This window comes from Spea bombifrons, chromosome 1, assembly GCF_027358695.1.
Source record: "Spea bombifrons isolate aSpeBom1 chromosome 1, aSpeBom1.2.pri, whole genome shotgun sequence".
Taxonomy (NCBI): Eukaryota; Metazoa; Chordata; class Amphibia; order Anura; family Pelobatidae; genus Spea; species Spea bombifrons.
In genome coordinates, this window is record NC_071087.1 from 158,179,291 (window position 1) to 158,195,687 (window position 16,397).

Here is a 16,397-nt window from a genome sequence, read left to right on the forward strand (position 1 = left end):
ACGCAGCTATTATAAGCGCCTAATGACTGGAGGGTCCCTTTAATTCACGGTTTTATAAGAATCAATATTAGGCGCGTTAGGTTGCCACCGATATTAAAATATATTAGAATCTTTGTGATGGACTATGAAAGGGTTAATAGGTAACGGGCACACGGCCTTAATAGTTAATAATAACATCGCATCAGTCGCATCACCGCATAATCTAACACAATGGTTGGCAACCCTGGTTGGCAACATGGCCGCTTTGCTGAAATTGTGTTCTCGTATCGTTTCTCGCGAGATCTCGCACTGTGATACCGCTCCCAGAAAGCTTTGCTATTCCTCTTCCTGCGCGGCCTGAGGTGAGTGAGACATGGCTGCCGAGAGCGGCTCTGAGCCCCGGCCTTTAATCTGTTGGATATCCAGCCCATCCTTAGCCGGTGGCTTTCCTCACCATACTGGGACAATACCCTGACTACCCGGGAGCAGCAAGGCGGCGATATATGTCGGTTTGTGTGAAGTGCAGGGCTCCGTCACGGGCTGCGGGAGGGACCGGGGATGCGGCCTGTATCCCGGAGGGGCAGCAACAAGCGCTGTAGCCCGGCTCTCCGTAACCGAGCGCTGTTTGCGCGGTCATTTTAATGCTTATAACGAGCGCTGAGCTCTTTACTGACTTCGTACTAGTTTAATAAGCACCTATTACTCAGAGAAAGGGCTGCAAGCAGCGGCCAGGCTAATGAGTCGATCAGCCTAATAGTCGTGATATAAGGCATTTTATCGATGCAATAGGTGCTCTTAATGCTGATCTGTCTAAATTTATATCCAGGTTAATCTGAATTCCAGGGTAGGTGGTATCTGTAAACTATATAACGCTTCAGCATGTTGTAGAGGCTTGTTGTGACTCCCACTACCTTTGCAGACCTCATTGGTCCCTATGTAAAGGTGTCATAGAAAGCGCTTGTATGGCTGTCCATGCTTCTGGCTGGATGTGCCTCGTAGGGGTTGTGAGCCGTGTCAGTGTTGAATCTAAACGTGTGTTGTGGATCATGTATGTGTTCTGTGGAGTTATTAGTAAACATGTAGACTTTCTACTTATGGGGTTTTGCTGTCATGCATGTTTGGCCCGAAATACTTTGTGGTCCCTTGAAGCTGCCATGATGACTATCTTAGGACACCTTTGGATAAATAATGAAACAAACTTTCTTTCTGAGCGGCTTCTTTACGCGGTGACAGTCTGTTGAGTCTGTGAAGGTGTTTGAAACGGCTAACGCTTCATATCTGTTTCAGGGTAACCTGTGAAAATGGTCCGCTACTCCCTTGACCCGGAAAACCCCACAAAATGTAAGAAATTTTCCACTTGAACTGTTTTAAGATATTGGTGTCTGTAACCTGGGCAACCACAATAACCATGCTTTCTTCCCTCTGCAGCATGCAAGGCTCGGGGATCCAATCTCAGGGTGCACTTCAAGGTAAGATGAAGACCCAAATTACCTGTTTCTTTGTGTATGAATATTCTTTCTTCCTGAGTTTTGAGCCGAGTGGACTTAAACATAAACAGAGCTCATGAGCAGTTCATCTTTAGATAAATATAACCCACTGTTCCAACTTTTGGGGTCACTTAGAAATATCCTTGTTTTTGAAAGAAAAGCACATTGTCAATTTAAATAACATGAAATGGATCAGAAATCCAGCGCAGACAAAGTCAATGTTTTAAATGACTATTGTAGCTGAAAACGGTTGCTCTTTAATGGAATATCTTCATAAGTGTATGGAGCTGAGTGACCCCAAACCTTTGCACTAACTGTGTATATACATGTTTTTTTATTGTTTTTATATAATGCCATCAGATTCTGTAGCGCTGTACAATGGGTAGACGGTACATAAGTAGTATGTAACATAACAAATTGACTAACAGACAACTGATGAGGAGGGCCCTGCCCAAAGAGCTTACAATCTAGAGGAGTAAACGCTGTGTATACATGGTTTGGTTATTGTTCAGTAATGTGTGTTGTACGTAGCAGTGACCCGAGGATTCTTATGCCAAGTCGGGTTATCTGAAGCATGCTCTTTCCTTCAGTATTACAAACTTCTTCTTAGTACATGGGTGACACCCAGCCCGAGCTGGTCTTTCTTCTGTTGTAAATGACACAAGATAATTGGCTGCGTAGCGAATGGTCATTGTTTTAACCAACCATATGTCGTGATATAATGCATGTGAAGATCGTGACTGCACCAACCAGTATTGAAGAGAAATGAAATACTTTTTATTTTGCTTTGGATATTCTTATGACTCTTTAGGAAAAGTTTAAACGTTCTATAAGCTTATAATGATTCCAAATTCTGTTGGGTTTCCTTGCAGAACACTCGTGAGACGGCTCAAGCTATCAAGGGCATGCACATCCGCAAAGCCACTAAGTACCTGAAGGATGTCACTCTGAAGAAGCAGTGTGTTCCTTTCCGTCGCTACAACGGTGGTGTCGGCAGGTGTGCCCAGGTGAGTGCCCTTCATCCTTCCATAGAAACTTCTTAGGTTTTGTTTAAACCTATTCTAGTCTGTCTTGTGAATAAGAAGAATGGATACCACTTGCCTACAAACCTTTTTAGTTTATTTGTCAGCGGCCTATCAGTGCCTGCTTTTTGTGTCACATGAAAATTAGGTGTTTCTGGCAAAAAGAAGCAGTAATTTACATTAAACAATAATTTATTAAAAAGGATTGGGTATCCAGTATTACTAGGGATGATTCTAATTATGCGTTGAGTTATAAATGTATTAAAGTATAGTACATTTGAAAGCTTTGACAATTCAGGTTTGGGGGGGTCATATGGCTTTAAGGGCTTTTAACACAACAGTTGGTTTCTAGAAATAAGAGAACTTGCATTTAATAAGATATTAAGCAGTGACTGGGTACAGGGAATCATGGGTAGCAGAGGGCATACTTAAGAAAAAATGTACATACTATTAATACTTTGGGTAGAATGGTGGCGATGATGACTATCTTAGGACACCTTTGGATTCAAAGATGAAACAAATCATTGATCTGAGTCACCCATATTAATACAGCAATAATAATCTGAATAGGAATAAATTACGGATTCAGATGTCTGATATTTTGTTTTTATTTGGGAAACGGGTGTGTGGGGGTTCCTTGCTTGTACTCTGCATTCCAGTGCTGAACATGAGGCCGCGTCCTCAATGTTCAAGGCGTCATTTTTTTAAATTACCAAATGGGTCCACATTAGGTAGGCCAGGTTAATTCCCCTGATGTTCCTGTTGGGACCCTTTTACTACTGTACATTGGAAGCACATGAGGTGTTGGTGTGTGTTATAACGGTTTTATGTTTTCTGCACATAGGCCAAACAGTGGGACTGGACACAGGGACGTTGGCCAAAAAAGAGTGCTGACTTCCTCCTGCACATGCTGAAAAATGCTGAGAGTAACGCAGAACTCAAGGTAGGTTTATCTTGTGTGAGTGGTCCTTGACGCTGAAATATGACTGGCTTTGCAAGGATTTTCTGTGTAGTTTTGCCGTGCTCTTGTAACGAGTTGTCCTCCATGAAGCATGAAATTCCAGTTTAAGTGTCAAATTTGAAAATCGCACATTTCTCATAGTTGACCTCGTCTTTGTTACTGAGAATTTATTTCTATGCCATTGTACGTTGAGAACTCCCCAGTAGGGGATTCTTTTTATATATAGCGCTATCATATCAGCGTTGTACAATAGGTAAACAGGATATAACAAGTACAACAATTTGCTTTACAGAAATGAGGCAAGGTTGTCCATGCTCAAAGAGCTTACAATCTAGGGACAGTAAAACAAATAGAATAGCATGCGCAATGTGCCTATGCATGTTCCCGTATGTGTATATGAAATAAGATGGCTTTTTTTGTGTTAACATTGTTTCTGTACAATGTGCGCAGTGTGTGATCTTTGTTTTGCCCTACAGAATTTTTTTTTTTTATGAATGGGTCGTTGAAGTTGGTGAAATTGGATAAATGTACTGTAAACTTCTTAATAGTGCAACTAATCTAGTGTACAACATGCACACACGTTAAGATATATCTGTATTGGAGGCAAGGGCCTGGAAGGTGGCAATGATGACTATCTTAGGACACCTTTGGAATCAAAGATGAAACAAATCATTAATCTGAGCCACCATTGCCTTTGCTGCTGCAGTAAAATCTGCACTTTAGGCCAATTTCCTGAAGTGTTTGCAAAACCGTGGGAGATGAGAGGGAGGGCTAATGTTTGGTGCTACCGTTACATTGCAGCTTATTACTGTATGCTTTCTGCTTATTTAAGGTTCTGTCTGGAAATTAAACTTTTTTGTGTTTTTTGCTTGTAGGGTTTGGATGTGGATTCTTTAGTTATCGAGCACATTCAGGTGAATAAGGCCCCCAAGATGCGCAGACGAACCTATCGTGCTCACGGCCGTATCAACCCTTACATGAGCTCCCCATGTCACATCGAGATGATTTTAACTGAAAAGGAGCAGATTGTCCCCAAACCTGAAGAGGAGGTGGCTCAAAAGAAAAAGGTAATTGTTTTAAGGATTTCTTTTTCTATGGAAAAGCATGTGCCTATTATAAGCAGTGTCTTGATACAAGGAAGGGCATACTTAAGTAAAAATGTAAATACTATTAATACTTTGGGTAGAATGGTGGCGATGATGACTATCTTAGGACACCTTTGGAGTCAAAGATGAAACAAACCTTTAATCTGAGCCACCAATATTAATACAGCAATAATGATCTGAATAGCAATAAGCAATGATTAGCCTGATCGACATTAGTATTTGTTCTGTTATTGAAAATCCCACTTAAACTGGTCTGAGACGCCACGTTGGGAATTCGGGTGTATAGTCAAAATCTGATGCTTCTGGAGTGACTCCTTTTATCGGATTTATTTGTGCTTTTGTTTGGCTGTAAGTCTGTAGCTTACCTTTTGTCGTTAAATATTTATGTAAAATACTTTCACAGATTGATGTTAATATGGAATTCATTTTTACTTTTTAGATCTCCCAGAAGAAGCTGAAAAAGCAGAAACTTATGGCTCGGGAGTAAAGTTTCGCAGATGTACAGAAATAAACTACCGTGTTCTAAAAACTTTGCTTCTGATGTCTTTTCTATTTCTTTTTTTTTTTTTTTTCTCTTGAACAAATGATTGAAACAAAAAAATAAATTGGATCCTTAAACTTGGGTTACGTAGCAGAGCACAACCAGTCTTTTTTGTTTAACTTTGGGTTTCAGATTCCCCCACAGGGTACAATGGAAGAGTAACGGTCTTTACATATTAAAATTAACCTATCATCGATGAAGCTGTCCTAGTGTAACATTTTAGGGTCTGCATAATTTGCGATCATTCCTACTGAGTTATGAAGTCGTGTTGAATGAAATTGATCACATATCACATTTAGTGCAATGCTATTTCTGTTAGTGTTCTCAAACTAAGTAAATATTGGTATGTTTGTGTAACATAAAAAGAAAAACTTGCCCTGTATGTTTGAGTGGGTTTTATCTATGCTGTGTCGCTGTTTGTCCCTAATTATACCCTTTGGCTTAGAGTTTGCTGTTGGCATATAACGCACCCTTCCTGCCTTGGCAGCTCATATAGCTAATTAGAAGCTTGCTACGCAACTAGAAACTTCAGTTCTTAAATCTCCACCTTCACTAATGTGAATTGCTGCCGTCACGCTCTTTTCTTTTTTAACCCACACCATATATAACTATAGCTTGTGCTTTTTCTCAGTGTAAGCCCTGTCACGGGCTGTATAGGAGGTATGGTATAGAGAAACTACTGGTGTTAGAGATGGATGTTGAATATATCGGTTATCTTATTTGTTTTCTTTAGCACCATCAGATTCTGCAGTCCTGTACAAAGCGTAGACAGGACATAAGTAATATATAACAAAAGATGACAAACAGGTGAGGAGGGCCCTGAGCTTACAATCTAGAGTGAATATATGCTCTGCCCTTGGTGCACAGGAGACTGCAACACCATGTCATTAGCAACCTTCATACAGCCAAAATAACTTGCGCTACCCAGCTTTTCCCATAAATTAAGTTTTTTGGGGATTTATGTAAGGGAGAGTCATGATTTTCAAGTTGCTCCCTTTCTTAGACAGACTTCTGCAGCAAGAAGGTCGGCGCTAGCCTTGTAAAATTTATTAATGAGCGGAGGTACTAGAGACATGCCACTGATTTATCTATAAATTATATGGGACCAGCCAAGCTCTCCTTGAAGGTCATTGCAGTCAAGGTGTATTCCAGAGCTGCTTGGCTCAATCCCTTGGGCTGGCTTGTGTGCAATTAGCTCAAGTGGCTTCCACCAGGGAAAAAGAATACTATTAGGGGGAAGCATTGTGCAAAGTTTACGGACATCGCTTTCAGAACAGTGACTTTATATTAGGGTAAGTATGTCTAAGGGCAAGCGTGAATGTGTACGTATTTATGGGCAGGTATTTGTAAGGGCAGTGTACATGTGTATTCTGACAGTCTATACATTACTGTTACTGTTTTAAGTCCAAAGAGTATAGACTGAATAAAGGGTGCACCTAAACCAGATTGAGAGGAGACCTCTGTGGGTGCAGACCGGGTGCTGGGGCAAGTATTTATGTATGTACTATATAACTAAAATAGGTTGTCTCCCCCTGTGCCCCCTTAATATAACTGCTGGAGACCCCACTGCAGGGCCATAAGAAGGGTGAGGCGAGATAGGCACTCTCCTCAGGCGCAGCCACCTGATCAGCAGCTGCAGGATTGGATGGGGAGATCACAATCACCCTCTAACCGATCCGACATTAGGGAGTGCAAGGTCCGTCACTTCAGACCTCAACTTCCGTGCTTCCTTATCGCTACACGCCGGCAAATGACGCCCACCCTGCGCTCCGTATCAAAAGCTGTCACATAGTAAAAAGAGAGCGCTAGAGCGGAGGCCTGGAGTGACAGACCTCGTGCTTCCAAAATTTAATGGAAGGTGGAGGATGAAAGATGTGTTTATCAGCAGGTATGTGTAAGGGCAGTGTATGTGTAAGGGCAGTCTGTATATGTGTGTTAATGGGCAGTCATGTGTAAGGTAGTATATGCGTGTTTATGGGCACGTGTGTAAAGGCAGAGTGTAAGGCCCTTTAAAGGTACGTTCAAATTGTACCTTAACCCCCCAAAGAAAAATTTGGCGGATAGTGTTTAGCCCCCCCCCAATTGAAACACTGTGTATTTTTCATTTTTTGTGCAGCCGTGATAGACGCGCAGGAGAGAGGAGCAGAGTGGTTGCTCAGTAATAAATTTTCAGCAAGCGTTTGGCGCCTGTCACTCTCCTCTGCGAGGCCTCTGTCTTTGTCGCGGTGCCGGCATTTCATGCTGGGCGCCAGAATATATAAGTCTTGTTCCGGCGCTCAGCAGTGAAGCAGGATTAATGCGTAGATGCATGGTGTGAATGAGTGAGAATAAATGAATTAATGTGTAGATGAATTGTGTGAATGAGTGAGGGAATTAATGAATATGTGTAAACAATTTGTGAAAGAGTGAAAGAATAAATGATTGAATTAATTGTGAAAGTGAATTAGTGAGTGACTGTAAAAGTGTTTGTGTGAATCATAGGTGTATAACTGATTTGTCAAAAAGGCAGAGATATAAGTAGAGTGTTTAACATTGGGGACCAAGATGGCACAGCCAGGGTATTTCTTGGACAAAGATGACACAGGCAGCATGTTTATGGGACAAAGATGGCGTACGCTCGGCTGTTTAGGGGCAATGTTGACTCATACTGGGCTGTCTGGGGACAAAGATGGCACATACAATGCGTGTGTAATTTAGGTGCTGGTCAGGTTCTATGTGGGCAGTGTGGACGCCAGGGCTGGCTTTGGGGTGTGCGACCTGTGATCTATGCCTGTAATTTAGGGGGTTTTAAATATACCTTTAATGCTAAGTTTTTATGTGAAGTCCAATTGATCTATACCTGCAAAGCTGAGTTTTTGTGTTAATCTGTAGATCCATATCTGCTATGCTATGTTTCCATACCTTAAGTGCTTAGTTTACACGTGATCTATACCTGCAATGCTGGGTTTGTGTGTTCTGTTGATCTATACCTGCAATGCTATGTTTCCATACAGTATTAATGTATACCTGCAAATACAGGGCTTTTATGTCTTATTCAGTTGCATGTGCTGTTTCCATGTGTTGTTTATTTCATCAATTACCTGTACTACAGGGAGTAGGTTAAAGAGAGGTATGACTTAGTGAATGAGGGGACAAAGGGACTCTGTGGATGATTACGGGGGAGAGGACCTCTCAATGTCACGGTGCAGTCAGAAGGAGGGAACACTGCACTGACTCTCTCAGTCTTCCTCTGATCTGCAGTCAGTGTGGCAAATATTTTATTTTTTGGTGTGGTAGCGGAGGGAGTGATTGCATGCCATGGAGCGTGGCCCAAAGAAATATATATATATGTAGTGTTTTATAATTGTCCCTGTGCCCCCATGTGCCCCCCTAAATATGAAAGCTGGAGACGCCACTGATGTTTGGAAAAACCGATTGGGGTGTAAATTCTTCATTAAGTGAATAAATCTCAAAGTGAAAAGCCCCCCTACCAGGTGTCACAGCCTGCTCCTCTTGGAGTTGGCGTGGTGCTTTTCTATTTGTATGACATATGCTGCAGGTGAGCATAGCTCCCAAGTGTCAATGTTTGCTGGGTATGAGGGTATCGCAGGGTCCTACAGCCCTAAAAGCCCTAGATGAATTTTATAAAAACAGCAGCAGATGGGTGCATAAATTATACGGTGACAATACAGTACATACATTATACAATATACATGTAAAATTCTGAAACCTACTAAATTACGTAGAAAGTTACCTATAGCCTGCAAAGTCACATAGTAAAACATAGTTTTAGTAACTCCCTGCCCCCAGCCACGTCTAACAACATCCAGCAAATCAGTTCTGACCCCAAATTATGTTATTGTTTTTCCATCATGGCTATTTGGGGGTCAGTGAAGCAACTATTTAACAAACCAGTAAGCAGGGTGCTGGGCTGTATAGCGAGAGGTTCTGCCACGTTACAGATCTCCGGTCAGACCTCACCTAGAGTATCGGGGGCAGTTTTGGAGACCCCATGTGCAGAAGGATATTGAGATATTGGAGAGAGTTCAGAGAAGGGCGACTAAAATGGGGGGAATGGATTGCTGGATAAAAAATTATCAGGAAAGACTAAGAGAGCTCAGTCTGTCTGGGCCAGAATCAAGAGGCCAGAATCTAAAACTAGATGGTCAGGCATAGATGCTATGTAAGGAAGATAGGTAAAACAGCCTCCCAGCAGAGGTGGTAGATGTTAATATAGCGATTGTAAGCTTGCGAGCAGGACTCTCTCTACCTAATGCATGGGTTTGTCTTAGTCTGTCAATTCTCGTCTTTTCAGACCTCTTGAATATATGTATGTTGGCGCTATACAAATAAAAGATAATAATAATAATAATAGTGATGTGATTTAAAAATCACTATGGATGAAGAGACCTCTGATGTCCCAAAAGCGTAACAAGCACTCTTTTTTAGCCCAGTAAAATGCACCACTTATGGAACATCGAGTGCATTCATGAGCTTAATATTTGCGTAGTGTTTTATAGCATAGATTCGCTACAATGTATATATTATTAAAAGGATGAATCGTGTAGCGACTGTCCTGAAATAGGTATCGCTTTACACTACTCTTTTTTGGGGGCCGATATGGCCAGTCTGACCCTTTTCCAATTTTTTAATATATTTTTTTTTTTTTTTTTTTTTTACATAACTGCCCCTTGGTGTTAAAACCTGCTGATCCCCCCGTTGTGTGACAGAGATGGGGGAGGGGATTCTGCGGCTTGTATGATGCGCTTTAAAAAAAAAAACGTACATCGCTAGCGCGCACAGCTCGGTGCATACTGCATAATCACCGATAGGGGCGCTGCGCGGCAACTTTACTGCATTGTGTAACTCCTTGTAAATATTCCAGTGACGTAACTCCAGGATGTGACGCAGGCTTCCGGTTAGCAAACTAGACGGCGTTAGTGAGATCGCGGAAGCAGGTTAGTTTGTCGATGGTTTAGACCGAATGAATATATAATAATAATAATATAACAGAAGGGAAGGGGGTATATAAGGAGAGCGGACACAGAGGTTACCCAGGCGGGAGGGGAGGCTGGGCTCGTGGGGCAAGTTTACAGGGGTTATTAGGGCAGGAGGAGAAGGTGCTGACTCCATACATGACAGAGCTGTCTGCGTAGCTGTAATGGTGAATGTTCATCGGTTGTTTTTACGCCAAAGCTGTGCTTTTTCACGAAAAAAGCAGATGGGGGGGTTTGGATCGCACAAGGGGAGGGAAGATCTTTTAGTGTGAAAAACGCAGTGAACTGAGAAAGTGAGCTCATTTTGATACGTTTAGTTTGCAGTTTAAGTAGAATTTGATATTCTTAATAAATTAAATCTAAAGGAATAACTTCTAGTCTGTCTTTGCTTTGAATATCAGAATGATGAACTTGTAGGGTTAATGCTGTACTGTGTTTAAAGGTCACCACTAATCATTCATTAATGGCCAGCAAATGTAAATATATTTTAATTCTTGTCATTTTTAGGAAATTGCTTATAGACGCGTTTATCTTTGGTTTGTAACAGTCTAATTCTCAGGCACGCAAGAGCGTTGTATATAAGAGTGTTGTATGATATATATATGTGTGTTATATGATATGCAAAGTAAGTGATTGAACTGATTATTTTACTCTCTAATCCTTTATGTTTTTGCTGCTCATCAGGTAGAATGGTGTGCATTCCATGCATTGTGATTCCAGTCCTCCTCTGGGTGTACAAGAAATTTTTGGAGCCCATTGTATATCCCTTCATATCACCCATCATCAACCGTATCTGGCCAAAGAAAGCAGTTCAGAATACCCCTCCTTCCAGTAAAGAGGAGAAGCAAGCACTTAACGGGACCAACAAGGTATCATACGTCCGACACGATAAGTAATGATCGTTACTGATCGTGCTTTCAGCATCTCTGTCTCCAGTAACACTTTCGCTTCCCCTCTCCATCGTAAACTAATCTCTTCCTTTGGCTTTCAATACCACCTGTATGCTGACGACACCCAGATCTATCTATCCTGTCTTAATCTCTCTCCCTCTGTTTTAGATCCTGTAATGCCTGGATGTCTGCACGTTTCCTGAAACGTTTTCTCTCCAAAACCGAACGTCTCATCTTCCCTCCCTCCAACACTAACACTCCCCCATCAGTACACCTTTCCTAGTCACTCTCCTGCTATACTTATACTAGTGTGGCTGGTCCATCCAGCAGCGCTTTTACCTATTGTGTAATACACCCTGGCTCCCACTAGATTTGAACAGGGCCCTCCTTACCTGTTTCTGTAAGTCAGATTGTTAGGACATAACAAGTAGTGAATATCATGTTTACCCATTGTACAGCTGTATGGAATATGATGGAGCTATATAAATTATTAAATAGTAATGGCAGTAACAGCATAGGTAAAATGTTTCCTTTGATTAAAAGGCAATGTTTGAGTATCAGACTTTGCATGTTTAGTTCTAGCAATCAGCACTTCTCAGTCTTTTGTTCATGCACGAGCGACACTGCATGCACAGGCAATCAGGATTGAAGTGTCGGCACCTATTTGTGCTGGTTAAAGCGCCATCAGCTTGGAAGCCGCGAAACCAAGCTGCTCCGCTCACCAGGGGGAAGTATGGTGCGGGGGGCTTTTAGATTTAGCATAAATAATTAAATATTATATCTATCACTCATATTTATAGTTTTATATAAATAAACTTAAAACCTGCATTGGGGCATTTTCATACATACATGTTAATGCTAAAATGTATTTGCAGATGTCTAGTGTTAAGAACATAATTTTTAAGCGCACCTGGCCTTTTTTTTTATTCTTTTATTCATTGTGATAAGAGACGTGAAGGGTTAATTGTATATCTAGGCGACCCATTTGTAAGGTTACATTAATGTCATCATTTCTGGAAATGTTTATATATATATATTTTTCTTGTGCAGCTGGACAGTAATGGAATCTGTAATGGAAATGTTACCCAAGAACAAGAAGTTATTCCCAATAAAAAGACAGATTAACAGAGTTTGTGAAGGTCCGGCTCTGCAGTTCGCTCTTCTTGTACCTCGACATGTATGAAGTGAAAGAATGGCCACCGACTTGAGACACTTGGAAAAATATTTATTTACTGTAGATGAATGAAGAAGAAATCTTTGTATATATTAATATATTGCATTCCAGATTTTACATATTACCCAAATTTGCTTTCCTGTTTCACGTCTAAATAGATGTATAAATATCTTAAGTCTATTTCAGCTATAATTTCTGCAGTTTTCATTGCTATGTTTCTGGAATTCATGCCACGTCATAATGGAGTGTGTCTGCTCTTATTTAATTAATGCACAATGTGAAGACGAACTGAGGATTTATTAAATAGAATTGTACTTTGTAGGTGACTTCACAGTAAAGCAAATACCAATTTTTATTCACTCTGCATTATGATAAGCCAACTGCAGTGGGCTCCTCCTGCCGTGTTTTCTTGGCCCTGTATAATGTTTTGTACAAGTCAGAGTCTGGCGGTTCTTGCAAGTCGATTGAAAGAATTTACATTATGCAGGGCCTGCTTAGTCCTTCCTATAGGAAAAGCTCGCTGGCGTTGGCCCTTCATACCGGAGAGCGAGATCACAAAGTTAAAATTCTATTTTAACAAAAAAAAAACATGATCTACCAAGCTAAACACTTATTACTTTAATGCTTTTATTAACAGTAGATTAAGCAATTGGATTCCTGTTTTTATGAATAAAAATACATTAAAGATTTCCAGCTTTTTAATCAATTTATCCATAATTCCAACTGTCCTTCCCTCTGCACATTAAGAGGTTAACTGTATTTATACCCATAGAGAAGAAAAAGCAAAACCAATTTCACCATAAAATCTCTCCACATATTGTAGCTGTCACTTAAAAACATAATTTGAGTGCATAGAACCCCTTATTTTCCTGCGCAGCTTGGCCCCCTCATCACTAGCTGCAGGTCGGCCTGTGAGTAAGAATAGAGTTTATAAAGAAATGCTCATTTGAAACCTGCTGCAAAGTACAGTTATACACAAAGTCTGCATTACTATTTGTGTTCTTTATTATGCAAATGCCTTCTATACACAAGAATAAGAGGCATTGTTCAACTTTTGACAATAAAACTTCTTAAGTTGCCCTTTTCATAACATAGATAACACATACATTTGAATAACGTGATCTAGAATGCTGCAGCTTACATTATTTATATAGATAATTGCCAACAGAAATATATATCATAAAAATTCAATCACATATATATATATAATGATGATGTAAAGATACCTTCCTGGTGCTAATGATTTCATACAGATACACAATGTACCAAAATGATATCAGTCACACTTATACATCTTCCCTCTGCTGTAATAAACATCATAGGTGATTCTCTTTCAATTTACATACATGATGCACCCATTCAGCGAGACCTCACACTACAGCCTTGCTTTTTCAAACACTTTTGACTAAATGATTGGCTCCCTCTATGGGTATCTGGGGATAAACCAAGCCTCACCTCACTGCAATATATATTTTCACTTTGCATCCTGAAAAAGGTTAACATTGGCTTATACAATAAATTGGATTTTTATAACACCTGACATATATATGAACCTAAAATAAGTCATGTTACGTTTAAAGATGGTGTTCCATCTGATGAAAATAACACATTATACTGGAATCGCCCAGAAACTTACATAGGTTTCAGCTGACTTTAACTCCTGGAACCGGGAGACCAATGGCCAAGTTTTTGCGCCAGGGTTTAAAGGTCCATACCAGCGACTCTAATTACTGATTTATATTTCCAAGAAGATCCATATAATGAGGTGTCGGTCTTAACTTGATGTGTTTTTAAAAGCGTGAGAAGAGGCCACCTTATAACAATCTTTATCACAAGAGAAAAAAAATAAAACACCTGATCTCCCAGATCTCTCTGTATATCTGTATAGATTAAACAAACAAAATCAAGAAAACCCAACTGCAGAATTATCCACACATAATCCTGAGAAATCCAGAGGAAAAAAAGGAGGGGTATTTATGGCTTCACATTATTTCATATTTTGCTTTAAATATTAAATAATTCAGGGCCATGGAGACATGAATGAATTTTGACACAGGATTTTTTTTCGGTATGATGTTTTTGTTTGCCTTTGTTTCCATGTATTGGTGTAATTAGGCACAGGTAGGCTATTGGACGGATGTTCACGCTTACGCTGTATTGATGCTTAGAGTTCTGAACAACCGGCCAATTGGTTGATGCCAGAGGAGGTCCCTGTAGACGACCAATAGGCTCACTCGCACTGCCCTGTAACCCCTGACGGCGAACCTACAGATTTCCGCTTCCGTCAACTCCTGCGATACCGCGAAGGTAAGGTAGATGGGGAAGGGACCGGGGAGATTAGTAGACAAAGACGATTACGAAGATCTTCGTGTTGTGTGTCTTCGTCTACGTTTTACCGCCGCTGTCTTGTCTTCTACGTGTCTTCGGAACGAACACGAAAACGCGCTCTTTGTGTTCGTTTTCATGTTCGCCTGAAGACGAATGCACAAGTCTAGACAGAACCACCACTGATATACCTTTGTACCTCGGAAAATAATAACAATGGCCGGTCGGCTTCGATTGTCAAAAGCCGTCACCAACACCATGTTGGAAGAGATCTGCATTCCATTCTTCAATGGTGTAAACAAAAAAACAAGATGGCGGAGACCCCAAGAATGAACGTTTAATCTGAGGACTGCGAGTCGGCATTGGCCCTACTGATATTATATTCTGCTTGCTGTATGAATTAAACTGTATCCCCCTTGAAAATAATTTGCGGTTTAATATTAAGTGTAATTATGAATATAATCTCTGTTCTTGTAGTTTCTTTAATATTTATGTGGATAAAATGTCTATAATAAAACAAAATCAAGTGATAGATCAGTTATTATTCATTGTTTTATATAGCACCATCATATTCCGCAGCACTGTACGGCTCAGCGTGAATTTTCTTAGTTCTCAAAATATTGGTCATGCTCTGTAAATTGGGAGTAAATTGGGTAAATAAAGTCTTTTTTCTATCTGTGTGTCTAAAAATATATATATATATATGTACTGTATATTGTTTTCTAAGCTTCCTGTCAACCTTCTTGTCCAAGGCAGCAGAAAGTTGACTCCAGTCCAGCTTCGGTCCCCTCTAGGTGGAGATCTAATCTCTGTTAATTAGCCGCTGGCATTTATACAATGGAATTTATACTGGAAAAAAAATGTAAGAGAGGGAAAAAAAGGATCGTTAGGAATGATTCAAGGTGCTAACTGTATGCCATAAAATATACCATAAACCACCCAAGATAAAAGAGGAGAGCCAGAAACAAAATCAGAGTCCTGTGAGCTACAGAGGCAGAAGCATCTCTTTCCCAGGTAAATACACTCATTACGTCCATTACATACAAGATTTACTAATCACACGTGTTGTTCAGGACCAGCCATGTTAGTTGTATAAATGGGGGAAAAAGGTTTTATTTTAGGATGTTTTCTCAAATTCACCACCCATTCCCGTGGTATGAGTTTTGCTTTGAGGTTGATATTCCACAACGCTCGTCTTATCATCATTTTTTTAAATACAAACACACATTTGCCTCTAATTCAATTAACAATACAAATAAAAATGCAATTTTTTAATATATATTTTAAGGAAATATTGTTTTATAAAAGGATGTCACTAATTTTGTTTAGTTATAACAAATTACAGCAAAAAAATAGTGTAAAAAACAAGGGTGGAAATAAAATACTAAATGCAACCAGTATTAGTATACAGGTAAAGTATTGTTAACGTAATCACTAAAAAAAAGCATTACGGTGACTAAACTATCCTTCTTACACTATGCCATTTGATGCTATTATTGTGCAATATTTTGTCTTATAAATATTTTAAGTAACAATATATCGATATTAGCAGAAACTCACAATTATTGAATTTCATTTTTAATAATATTTATTATAATTCATTTATATATAGCACCATCATAATCCACAGTGATGTACTATGGGATATATATATATATATATATATATATATATATATATATATATATATATATATATATATATATATATATATATATATATATATTCTATTATGTTTTGGTTGGCTCTGGATAACTCTGGAAGCGAGATGGTTGCAGACACAAACTCCGAAAAAGGTACAGACATTTTTATATTAAATATATAGGAAAGCCTAGATCTAGTTTTTCACTAGATAATAACTCACAGTCTTATTTAGTGAGTGCTGATGTGTGTGTGTGATAAGACTGTCAAGCGAGCATTGAGATTCTTCATAAAG

General features: G+C 39.7%; 2 protein-coding genes and 4 non-coding genes across 6 annotated transcripts; all 6 read left to right on the top strand.

Annotated features, from left to right (window-relative positions):
* Positions 1 to 1,128: 1,128 nt before the first annotated feature.
* On the top strand, positions 1,129 to 1,194 carry LOC128468820 (small nucleolar RNA SNORD58). The gene has a single exon (XR_008345903.1). It is a non-coding gene; the product is annotated as a small nucleolar RNA SNORD58 (small nucleolar RNA).
* A 21-nt stretch (positions 1,195 to 1,215) lies between these two features.
* RPL17 (ribosomal protein L17) lies at positions 1,216 to 5,084 on the top strand. The gene is made up of 6 exons (XM_053448234.1): positions 1,216 to 1,320; positions 1,408 to 1,448; positions 2,339 to 2,473; positions 3,333 to 3,431; positions 4,325 to 4,516; positions 4,995 to 5,084. The coding sequence occupies exons 1-6, from the start codon at positions 1,281 to 1,283 to the stop codon at positions 5,040 to 5,042; spliced, it is 555 nt and encodes a 184-aa protein (XP_053304209.1). The 5' UTR covers positions 1,216 to 1,280; the 3' UTR covers positions 5,043 to 5,084.
* LOC128468838 (small nucleolar RNA SNORD58) lies at positions 2,960 to 3,026 on the top strand. The gene has a single exon (XR_008345908.1). It is a non-coding gene; the product is annotated as a small nucleolar RNA SNORD58 (small nucleolar RNA).
* Positions 4,069 to 4,135, top strand: LOC128468826 (small nucleolar RNA SNORD58). The gene has a single exon (XR_008345904.1). It is a non-coding gene; the product is annotated as a small nucleolar RNA SNORD58 (small nucleolar RNA).
* Positions 4,641 to 4,707, top strand: LOC128468833 (small nucleolar RNA SNORD58). The gene has a single exon (XR_008345907.1). It is a non-coding gene; the product is annotated as a small nucleolar RNA SNORD58 (small nucleolar RNA).
* A 4,889-nt stretch (positions 5,085 to 9,973) lies between the features above and the next one.
* Positions 9,974 to 12,316, top strand: C1H18orf32 (chromosome 1 C18orf32 homolog). Its single transcript, XM_053448235.1, has 3 exons — positions 9,974 to 10,033; positions 10,757 to 10,941; positions 12,013 to 12,316. Exons 2-3 carry the CDS (start codon positions 10,762 to 10,764, stop codon positions 12,085 to 12,087), a joined length of 255 nt encoding a protein of 84 aa, XP_053304210.1. The 5' UTR covers positions 9,974 to 10,033; positions 10,757 to 10,761; the 3' UTR covers positions 12,088 to 12,316.
* Positions 12,317 to 16,397: the final 4,081 nt, after the last annotated feature.

Coding starts and splice junctions, on each gene's coding strand:
- RPL17 (XM_053448234.1), top strand. CDS start 1,281: ATGGTCCGCTACTCCCTTGACCCGGAAAACCCCACAAAAT. Junction 3,432..4,324: donor AGAGTAACGCAGAACTCAAG/GTAGGTTTATCT, acceptor TTTTGCTTGTAG/GGTTTGGATGTGGATTCTTT. Junction 4,517..4,994: donor AGGTGGCTCAAAAGAAAAAG/GTAATTGTTTTA, acceptor TTTACTTTTTAG/ATCTCCCAGAAGAAGCTGAA.
- C1H18orf32 (XM_053448235.1), top strand. CDS start 10,762: ATGGTGTGCATTCCATGCATTGTGATTCCAGTCCTCCTCTGGGTGTAC. Junction 10,942..12,012: donor CACTTAACGGGACCAACAAG/GTATCATACGTC, acceptor TTTCTTGTGCAG/CTGGACAGTAATGGAATCTG.